At 36.0% G+C, this 11,334-nt stretch overlaps 1 protein-coding gene across 1 annotated transcript; it reads right to left on the bottom strand.

Moving 5' to 3' along the window:
- Positions 1-877: 877 nt before the first annotated feature.
- On the bottom strand, positions 878-10,878 carry LOC106779552 (nuclear pore complex protein NUP98A). Its single transcript, XM_014667671.2, has 13 exons — positions 10,733-10,878; positions 10,454-10,625; positions 9,897-10,196; positions 8,997-9,656; positions 8,654-8,881; positions 7,967-8,556; positions 7,551-7,638; positions 7,398-7,458; positions 2,886-3,024; positions 2,630-2,746; positions 2,340-2,514; positions 1,934-1,996; positions 878-1,823 (listed from the first exon to the last, which is right to left on the bottom strand). The coding sequence occupies exons 2-13, from the start codon at positions 10,467-10,469 to the stop codon at positions 1,138-1,140; spliced, it is 3,123 nt and encodes a 1,040-aa protein (XP_014523157.1). The 5' UTR covers positions 10,470-10,625; positions 10,733-10,878; the 3' UTR covers positions 878-1,137.
- Positions 10,879-11,334: the final 456 nt, after the last annotated feature.

The raw sequence follows: 11,334 nt of genomic DNA, 5'->3' as shown, positions 1-11,334 counted from the left end.
TTAAAACTTAGAATCCATGATAAATGAGGATATTTTTGTCTACTATAATCCGGTACACATTGTTAAAACGTACCAACTGAAAAACAGGCATACGCGTGTTAACAAATCCCATATATATATATATATATATATATCATAGTCTTATTTATAATTTTATTTATCATATTTGTAATCTCCTTTGGTATGACTTCCATGCCACTATTATTTGACTTTTGGATTTTCATGTTTTGCTTAATAGAATATTTAGAAATAATGTATTTATTGTAACAGGATAATTATATGCTATGAAATGGTCTTAAGGCTAAAATAAACTAGGTTTGGGACTAACACAGATGCTTTTATATTTGACTTTTACCAACTTTTTTATTCTGTCTTTTAAAAGCTCCATTTCGGTCAATTTCATTCTTAGTCGGTTTGGGACTAACACAGATCGTTTTATATTTTAAAATGATTAATTCTAATAATGATTGAAAAAGAAAGTCATATTTTATTGCAATTGTATATAATATCTTCATAATATAATAATTAATTGTTTTTAAGTAATCAAATTTATTTTATATATTTGTTTATTTATGGTTTAAGTCTATCCTACCATATGAAGTAAAGTGAATTCTCACAGAAATTTTATACCATTCTTATTCAATACTACTCAAATATTAAATACATCATTTAAACTCTCACTTACTTTAATCAAATTTATTGAATAAATCAAATGTTCCAATATAAAATCAGCTTTTTCTATAAATATTTGAGGAATGTCGGATTTAGCAAAACACTTTTTTTTCCGCTATCTTAAATGATACAAAAAAAAGTAAATACTTGGCAAACGAGATGAAAATTGTCAAGTCAAATTCCACCATGATTATAAAAACAAACAGAAGTTGAAAATAACCATAACATGTATGGGAATCAAAATTGAAGTGCGAAAAAAATGATGCTGGAAAACCCACATTTGAACATCCCCAACCAACCGTAAGATGTATAAAATATCCCCAAAACAAGATACGAAACAAATGAACAATGATGCCCCAAGCTATATCCATCTAACCACAACACAGTGACAATTTACAGGAATAGAAAAATACATTTCAAAGCAGAACTAAGGTTCTGAAACTATCAAATGTATTGAACCAACCATTAGTTGTCATCTTCATGATTTATCCAACTGTTTACATCATCGAGCAGCTTGTAGACGCTGAAATGGTTAACCCTTATCTTCCACTCTCCTTTAGTAGGATCATATGATACAAATTCAGCACCTTGGTCCTCAGCCTTTCTCTTGAGCATCTCCTTGTATTTCTCAATCTTTGGTCCTTCTGTATACTGATGTCCAGTTTTTTTGTCGAAGCATTTGATGTTGAGTAGTGTGACCTCAGCAGGCTTATTCAGACCTTGTCCAACAGGAGGTTTCTTAGAATCATCCATGTATACAATCACCTCCCTGTTGTTAAACTGAATCAGGGACTCCAAATCAAGCCCTCGTACATCCGTTTCACCCAAGAATCTGATGCTGCCATACCCTTGCCTTCCAACCACGAAATCCTTCACATGACTGCAGAATCCTGGTTCGGCTCTTTCCTTGGCCGCCAGTTCATGTATCCTAGGCAGTGTATAGTAATCAGATCGCCGAAGTTTTGGCATTAGTGCCTCAACGTCAGCCCCGTGCTCATACACAATGGCAGCCTCGCCAGCTCTGTGACCACTCAGTGTCTTGTACATGTCTGCCTTTTGTGAAGAATGATCTTCATTGCTCCCGTTGGATGTTGGCTTTGTCGCTGTATGCTGACCTTGCTCCTTCACAACACCGTTTTCTACACCAATCTCTGCAATCATTTACAGAAATTATGGCACAGAAATTAAAGAGCACAAAAATGGGACAACAGCTATATTATATAAATACATTAAATACTGGAAATTCATAAGGACCACGTACTATCTTTGTCTTGTGAGCTGGTTCTATCAGGAGGTGTTACACTTGCCTCTTTAGAGATATTCCCTGAAAATGGCATTTGAAAAAAAAAAAACATGGGCACTTTGTCAGTACATTTATATATATATATATATATATATATATATATATATATATATATGATAATGATGCTTTGCATGCTTATAAAGTAATTTATTACTCTAACTACAGTTGTAGTATTTAGACACTACTCATCCAGAGGGTTTTCAAAAACAAAATTGAATACTCTATCCCATCATAGTGAAGACTGGTACACAAAGCTTTTGTTGGAAAACATTATAATCAACATACTGAACGAAAACTCACTACTCCTACAACTCAATTAAGAGAAAGATAAAACACTAAATACAAACTATAAAAAGGATATTACCGTTCTCATTCCTGGGTATGGATCTATCCTTAAAAGTTAACGCCTTCTCAGAAGCCTTTGCCGGCCACTGCTCCATGGGACTAATGATCAACGCCCTTGGATTTTCCCTAGGAATGAACAGAGCATCAGCCTTGGGTGTCGTTGTAGTATCCTCATCATCACTAAAGAATGGAACCTGAAAGAGAGTAGAGAAGTTAAGACATAACATATTCAACTCTCCATTAAAGACTATCTCACTAGAAACCTAGATTGAATGAAAAAAAAAAAAAAAACCAGCTAAAAATACTAACCCTAGGACCATCATTCTTAGAATGATATTTCCTGACAGGAAGCCTTATTCGTCTTTGTGAGAGATGTCGAGATGTTAATAAAGATGATATTCTAACAGGAGCAGGCTTGTCTAGTGCCTGAAATGAGGTGACATTGAACTCGTTACCTTTCATTAAAACTCAATTGTTGACAGCAGTTTGGATGGTCAAAAAATTCAATAATTATAGCCATAAATTAGCATAAAATCAAAAGTTAAAACCAAGAAAGTTCAATTACAGGCATGCTAGAGATTCCATATTGAATTGAAGGAGTGGTTCCAACTCGACCAATTGACATCTGAGGCATTGCAGGAAGTGTTCCAAATGGATTTGTATTCGGAACTGCTTGTACAACTACAGAACTCTGGGTAGAAGACCTGCCAAAAATAAAAACAAAAACTGATGAGAACAGCAACTACAATATCCACAAACATTCAAAAGACATTTCATATTACAACAAATAGGCTCCAATAACAATACACACACGATAATCCTAGATACTTATACAAAGAGTATCCTCCATTTTATTTAGTAACTGATAGTTGGGAAATACTGCTCCCAGAATTTCAGGAGGATTAAAGTTACAGGCAACTCTATCTTTCCATTTGTGTCCTTGAATCTATAGTGACCGATTTATATAGAGCCAATACTTGACTAAAATAGGACTACTTAAAGAGTTGAGAAAAGCTAAAACTGTTTTATTTTTACTACTTACTTTCCTGATACAACATACTACTGTAGTAATAGGGGATAGTAGTTCAGAATACCAAAGGTCAGGAAGCTCCTAAAAGAACCTAATAGAAAGTTCCCCTACATAAACATTATTAATAATAACATTACATTTCAATATTCCCCCTCATGCTGAAACATATACATCATACAAATTGAATTCTAGGACCCCTTTGAGATTTGGTCAGAATGTTTTCAAGTTATTCATTAGAGTTGAGAAACTCAATAACAAGATCTTTGGACAAACTTCTCTCTAATAAAATGCCAATCAATTTCTATGTATTTTGTTTTCTCATGAAACACTGGATTGGAGGCAATGTGAAGGACTGTTTGGTTGTCATGATACAACTTCATCTGCTCATTTTCACAAAATTTCAACTCTTGAAGGAGTTGTCTAATCCACACAAGTTCACATGAAGTTAGAATCATAGATCGATATTTAGCTTCAGCACTAGATCAAGCAACGACACTTTATTTCTTACTTTTCCAAGATACAAGGTTCCCTCTAAGTAAAACACAATATCCTATGATAAATCTTCGATCAATTGGACACTTTATTCATAGATCGATATTTAGCTTCAGCACTAGATCAAGCAACGACACTTTATTTCTTACTTTTCCAAGATACAAGGTTCCCTCTAAGTAAAACACAATATCCTATGATAAATCTTCGATCAATTGGACAACCAGCCCTATCTACATCACAATATCCTTCAACCCAAGTGCTTCCCTTATTCTCATACAATAATCCTTGTCCTGGGTTCCCTTTTACATATCACAAACATGATCAAAATCTAAGTGTAGACTTCTTAGAATTAGGACCATATAAAACTTATCAAGTTTTTTGTTGATATCTTCTAATGAATCAACCACAAAGAAGTTATTTAACTCTTCTACTATAGCATAGGTCTTTCCTATGTGAGTGACCATATCATGATTGGCTTGTTTGAGAGAAGTTACTCTGAGTTGCATCAAAGAGATGTTGCACCTCATTAGCAAATATATCTTGTGCCTTTTTCCAAAAAGACGAGCATGTCTTGTAAGGTCTCAAAATTTCAAAGACCTCTTACTAGACAGATTGCCATAAGACAACGCATAATTGAAGATCAAGCTTCTGCCACTAAGATTTTTCTTCATTGGGTACAGTAGAAACATCTTGTTCAAGATGATTATGGTATCCTAGACCAAGAAACCATAACTCCACGGAAGAAGACCAAAATAAATAGCTTTTCTAGTTACGTTTTGCAAAAGTAATGGTAGGAGTAGCAGATAGAGAGAGTGTTCCAAAACTAGAAGTCATTCCAAAGAAAAACTGACGAAGGAAAACTTGGCTTAAGAGTTAAAACCCTAGATATGAGCCACGACTAACAATAAAGAAAAACAGGGACCACAACACACTCAGGAGACTACAATGACAAGAGCAATAGTGACACGATGAGATTCCGGCACAAAGTGAGGAAAACGCACCCGAGGATGGCTAGAGAAAGGTGGCGCATGATGGTGCGTGTGGAGGTAGATGTGGTGGTAACCACCAAGGATGAGTCGTGCTTCTCGAGGCACGCCTAACCTTGACTTTGCCAGAGAAAAAGCAGCGACGGATGGCAGTGTCAGTGGCGGCAGACAGCAGCAACGGACGACAGTGGCAACAATAGAAAATGAAAACCCAAATGTATGGCTCAAATAACAACTTAAAGATTTGAGAAAAACTAAGACTGTTTTATTTTTACTACTTACTTTTCTGATACAACATACTACTATATTTATAGGGGACAATAGTTCATAATACCAAAGGTCAAGAAGCTCCTAAAAGAACCTAACAGAGAGTTCCCCTGCATAAACATTAATAATAATAAAGAACATTACATTTCAACAGGACTAATGGTGCTTTACAAGACATTCTAACACAAAATCACGTAAATATGCAACTTCTTGGAGCATGACCAAGACGGAGGGAATATAAGTTGATGATTAAGGGAAGAATTTATAATAGCGGCAGCCAGCCCCCAAAAAATGCTATGGCAAGATAGCAGATTGTACAATGGCCGCTATTCTATTTTGTTTTCAAATATATAATTTATAATATTTAATGTTCTTACTTCTTATTACTTCCTCCAACCTAATTAAAGACATTGCTTTGACATTTTATAGTCTCTCTTCGAAAAACTGTGTTCCACTTTCTCTTTCATTAATTATCTTTTTACCAAAATACCCTTAATTACTTGTTTATAAATAATAAATAATGTCAACTGTCCATTTCTCTCACAAAGATTTAGAGATAATAGTCTATTCATATGTTGTCACTATTTGTCACTATTCTCGCTCTATGATTAATTATTTAGGTGAAAGTAATTAAATGGAAAAATTATAATAGTCAGTCCCAATACTATTAAGGGTATTATGGGAAAATCATTTCAAAATACAGAAATTTATTGCAATTAAATTAAATAACCAACTTTTTCATATTCGCCAATTGATTATCAATTAGAGTATTATCAATTAGCTTAAAATTCTATTTAATTACTATAATTTTCAAATTTATATGCTGCTGGTTGTGTATATTTATGTAGAATCAATATTAATGTGATATAGTTGTCTCTAATATATAATAAATTTATATATTTTCTATAATACTATAGATTATAATAGTATAAAACACTATTGATAAAACAGTAAAAATGTTCTTCTCAGTTGCATGACTGTTTGGGGCGGGAGTAGCTTGATTTGGGGTCCAGACCTAACAACCTTCTCACCCAAAAACCCTAAGACTATGCTTCTCAGTCATCCACCCCTCTCACCAAAGAAAAAAGTAGCTCCATTCTATCATTAGCTGTCACCCACTCAAAAAAAAAAAAGCAAAACTAGGTCCTTTCTACCATCAGTAACCACCTCCACCTCTCTCACACAAGTAAGAAGTTACAGAACAGAGGTTGGCCACTGACAGGACACAAGATGCCCAGTCTGTCTAGTGAAGGCACAGGTAGCAGAGGCTGTCTAGTGCAAGCGCAAACAACAGAAAGCAGCTATTAAGCCCACAAATTGCCACTTCTACACAATTGTTAAATGTTTCTCCAGCCAAAATGACCATGAACAATTTATAACCCTTACAAAACTGGAATGGTGTTGTGCTGCAACATACCAGTATGCGCAATAGTTCGCAATTGCTTTTGATCATCCTACTCCCTCCATTTCATTGTGTCCTTTACAGTTTTGATAATTTTTCAAACTGACAGTCATTTCCTTCTTTCAACATAATTACAGCTTTAGTCCAATATTATCCTTAACAAATACTAACACTCATCTAAATTATTTTATTACTAAAGATAATTATGATGATATTGGTTGTAACGAAGGTTGAGTGGAGTGAAAATAAGAGGAAGGGCAAATATCCTATCTTCTTACTTTCTAACTCAACTTCCCCCTAAAGATAAATAATGCTCTATACTAATAAGATAAAATAGAGAATAAGATCAGGAAATCCTGTTGATGCGCCAAACAATTGATCACAACAGGATAAAATTATTATCTTATTATATCACAACCGGATAAAATAGTTATCTTATTATATCCTGACCACCAAACAGGTTTTTAGTGTTTTATGTATTCATAAAACATGTAGCGTTGGGTGAGCTTATAGAAAGATGCAATTATAGTCAATTAATTGTGCAACAATCACAAAAGAATGAAATAGAGAAGAATGTAGCGACATTTTAGTAAGAATTTCCTATTCACTAACTAATTTGTTGTTTTCTTAATACGTGCAAGAAATTCTTGAATGGACAAATAAAATGAAATGGAGAATGATTTATGCAAAGTATTTTTTCTTAAATTCATGTCGGGATATTTAGGTCATATATCTTGCATATTCAATAATTCCATGAATCCATGACACATCAATGATTGTGTGATATTAATTTTCTGGATGCTTTATATTTCAAAACTCAAAAGACACAGCCCGTTGGTCACCTTCAAAGGGTAAAAGCAACTAAAACTAAATGCAAGACTTAAACTAATTATAACTTACGCAAGTCCAAAATTATTCTGACCAAATAGGCCTGGAGTGCCACCGAAGCTGCTTGCACCCACTAATAAAACAGTCATTCAAAACATTAGTCCTTCAATCATTGCATGAAACAACAAACAGTAGTATAAACATAAGATAATATAACGAACTGACCAGGTTGTGTCTGGCCAAAGTTGCTAAAGCCAAAAGCACCGCTCGACTGCGCAGGTTGTGCAGGTTGAAAAGGTGTTGAAATGGATGGCTGCGGGTATGAAAGTCAAACAACAAAAGTATTAGAAATTCAAAATGCAGTACACACTTGAGCATTTGGCATTTCACATACGGAAATCCTGCCCTATGGATATAGCTTCATTGTTGCTCTTGTACTACTACTCGTTATTTATATACAATATTTACAGAAATACTAATAAAATACTTGTATAACTGGATTAGAATAATGTTCAGTAAATTTGTAAAGTATAAAGCTCAAATATGACCCCAATTTATCTTTGCTCATAAACAGTGATTTTAAATAAAAACATTGTATGCAAAAACATTATTGATGATCAAATGCAAACGAAATCACGTACCGCTGTTTGACCAAAACCGGACAGATTATTAGAAGTGAGTGATGCACTTGACGAGAAAATACTTCCAACAAGACCAGAAGAAGGTGAATTAAACAAGCTTGATTGACTAAAAGGTGTAGTCTGCCCAAAGGGGGAGGTATTCTGTCCAAAAGCAGAACCTGTCTGTGAAATTGGAGGGGCTGCAGAACTAAATAATGGGGATGACTGTGTATTGCCAAAAATACTTGAGCCAAATGGTGAAGAGGTCTGAGCAGGAGCGGTATTAAACAGGGATGGAGATTGCCCAAAGCTGGGAGCTGAAGAAGAGTTAGCTCCAAATGGAGATGGGGATGAGCCAAAAATAGAGGGTGCTGCTGCTGAGGTCGAAGAACCAAAAGCTGATGAACTGAAGGCAGGAGCGGCAGAAGTTCCAAATCCAGAAGAAAAGGGGGAACTCTTTGGCGCAAACGGATTAGAATTAGGTGTTGTGGAAGAAAAAGGATTAGCCGATGATTGACCAAACACTGGTGAAGGAGAAAAGGCATTTGTCTGTGTTGTGGACGTACTGAAGCCCGCCAAACCAGTAGACTGACCAGAGGGAAGTGGTCCACCTAAATTACATAATGCATTAAGTCAAAATCATCATCTGCAATGAAAGACAGAAGAATTATAAAAGTGTTTATAATTGTTAAAAAATATAAAATAAACCTTTGTCTCCCAATTGATAGTCCTCCCATCTTAGTTCCTCGTGACTTTTGTCTTTGTAAACAGGCATGGCAGATATGGATTCCAATTTTGCAGTCTGACCAGAGGTACCACTATCTGCTTCAGTTGTTGCTGTGTAACTAGCTACTCTACTTCCACCCCGTTGCTGACCTCCAAAACCTGGCTGTCCCATACCAGTATTTCCAAAGGTCGATGATGGAGTTTGAGATCCTGCAAGAAAATATTTGAAGATTACTTTGAACTATATTTGCACAAGATACTATAGTGCCTAATATCTTTGAAATAGAAATATAACAGTCAAAATTATAATGGTTCTTGAACTCACCAAATGCTGAACTCTGACCTCCAAAGGGTGAGGCTGTACTACCAAATGGACTGCTGCTACCAAATGCTGAAGAAGACTGACCAAAAGCCTGAGTGGATCCAAAACTAAATGCAGGCGTACTAGAGGCCCCAAAAGCAGGAGTACTAGAGGCCCCAAATGGAGTGCTTGAACTACCAAATGCAGATGTGCTTGATGAACCAAACATAGGGTTACTTGAAGCCCCAAAGGCTCCTCCACCACCAAATACGGGAGCACTTGACACCCCAAATGCACTCCCTGTGCTACCAAAAGTTGGGCTAGAGGTGGAACCAAATGCAGGGGTGCTAGTTGCACCGAATGCAGGGCTGCTTGTAGCACCAAAAGCAGGGGTGCTAGTTGCACCAAATGCTGGAGTGCTTGAAGCACCAAATGCAGGAGTGCTTGAAGCACCAAATGCTGGAGTGCTTGAAGCACCAAATGCAGGGGTGCTTGTAGCACCAAATGCAGGAGTGCTTGTAGCACCAAATGCAGGCTGAGATGATCCTCCAAAAGGTGTTGAGGAACCAAATATGCTGCTTCCGAAAGCCGGTTGTGATTGTTGTGTGGCACCAAATGGACTTGTTTGAGTGGGAGTAGATCCAAAACCTCCAAAAGCAGGTTTCTGACCAAAAACGGATGATCCTATAAACCAAGAGAATCAATTCTCAGATTGAACTACAAAACTGTCCCCATAACATTGTTAAAAAAAATGAAGACAGCAAGCTAAATGATACTAAAGAACTCAGAAATTCAATGAACAACCTGGTGAAAAAATTTGATGTAATTTTCAGCTTTCAGAAAGAAAGAAATGAAGACAATCTAATGAACAAACAACAAAAACAACCCGTAAACAAAATGAAAAAAGAATTCCATCACTCATACCACCAAATGACGATGATGAGCTACCAAAAGCAGGAGTTGAAGAAGACCCGAAAGCAGGCACGGAACTACCGAAAGCAGGTGACGATGAAGCCCCAAAAGCTGTATTGGAAGCAAACGGAGAAGACTGTTGTGCCGCACCAAATACCCCAGTTGAAGTACCTCCGAACATGGCACTTCCAGTTTGCGAACCAAATGGACTCGTACTACCAAACGGCTTAGGGGCAAATGGATTTGTACTTGAATTGGTCTGTCCAAAAACTGATTGAGAGCCGAAAGGGCTCGACGAAGACTGCCCAAAAGCTGTCGAAAGAACAACTCCAAATTATTAACGGTTTGCGAAAGTAATCAATAAGCAAACAAATACCATCCCCCACCCTTCACGCACACTTACAACCAATCAAGAAATACAGCAAAGAGCAGTAATAATAATAACAACACCAATAAACTATAAAACAATCATTCTCAAAAGCAACCACAACACTCGCAAAAGAACACAATTATCCTAACACCAAGCACGTAAAAACATTACAAATTTACGCAGAGGAGGCAATACTTACGGTTCGAACCAAACATCGTTGGAAGCAAGGTAGTAACAACCGCGATCTGAATCGAAGAATGTTACGCCTTGGCGATTGTGCTACCTATCCACGAGTTAGATCACGAGTGAGCAGGATCTTCGTTTGGCGGAATCGTGAAATATCACGACATGACGTGATTTCGCGAGTCGCTCTGTGAAAAAAAGAAGAAGAAAAGCATGGTCAGGTTCGAGAATCTTCTTTGCTTAGTGCACACAAACCCTAATTATCGCAGAAATAGGAATATTCGAAGTTACGAACCCCCTCTCTGTTGAACGGGAGATGGAAGAAGGAGGAGGAGGGGACTGATGATCGGAGAAGAAGCAAGGGTTTTTCTTTCTTTCTTTCGTTTTTTTGGTGATAAGTTAGCGGGTGATGAGAAGAAACGAAAAGATAGTTTTTGGATGAAAAAAATTGATGGGCCTACATCTATATAGGCCCAATTGCGAAAGCCGCGTAGCTTAAAAATTCCGCTGAATAGAAAACAAAACTTGGATTACTGACTATTTTGGGGATATTTTCTTTTATTTTTAATTTACCAGTGAAGTCACTTTTTATATAATAATAGTAATGACATAATGATTAACAAATGTTCATTTTTAAAATTATAATAAATTCTCCTTTTATGTGAAAGAGTATTTAGTCGAATTTTTTTTTTTAAGAAGTAGATAATTGTTTCTCATATTTTTTTCTCCATTTGGATTTTTGACAATCTTTCTCCTATGTTTGAGTTAGGGATTTACCATTATATTTTATCACAATATGATACAATTGTCTAAAAATACAGAAAAACATTAGATGGAAGGTGAATAGTATTTTTAAAATTTTTCGTAAATGACATATGATAGGTTTTCAAAAGATTG

This window comes from Vigna radiata, unplaced genomic scaffold, assembly GCF_000741045.1.
Source record: "Vigna radiata var. radiata cultivar VC1973A unplaced genomic scaffold, Vradiata_ver6 scaffold_364, whole genome shotgun sequence".
Taxonomy (NCBI): Eukaryota; Viridiplantae; Streptophyta; class Magnoliopsida; order Fabales; family Fabaceae; genus Vigna; species Vigna radiata.
The sequence above is the reverse complement of the archived record's forward strand: the minus strand, read 5'-3'. Positions and strand labels throughout refer to the sequence as shown.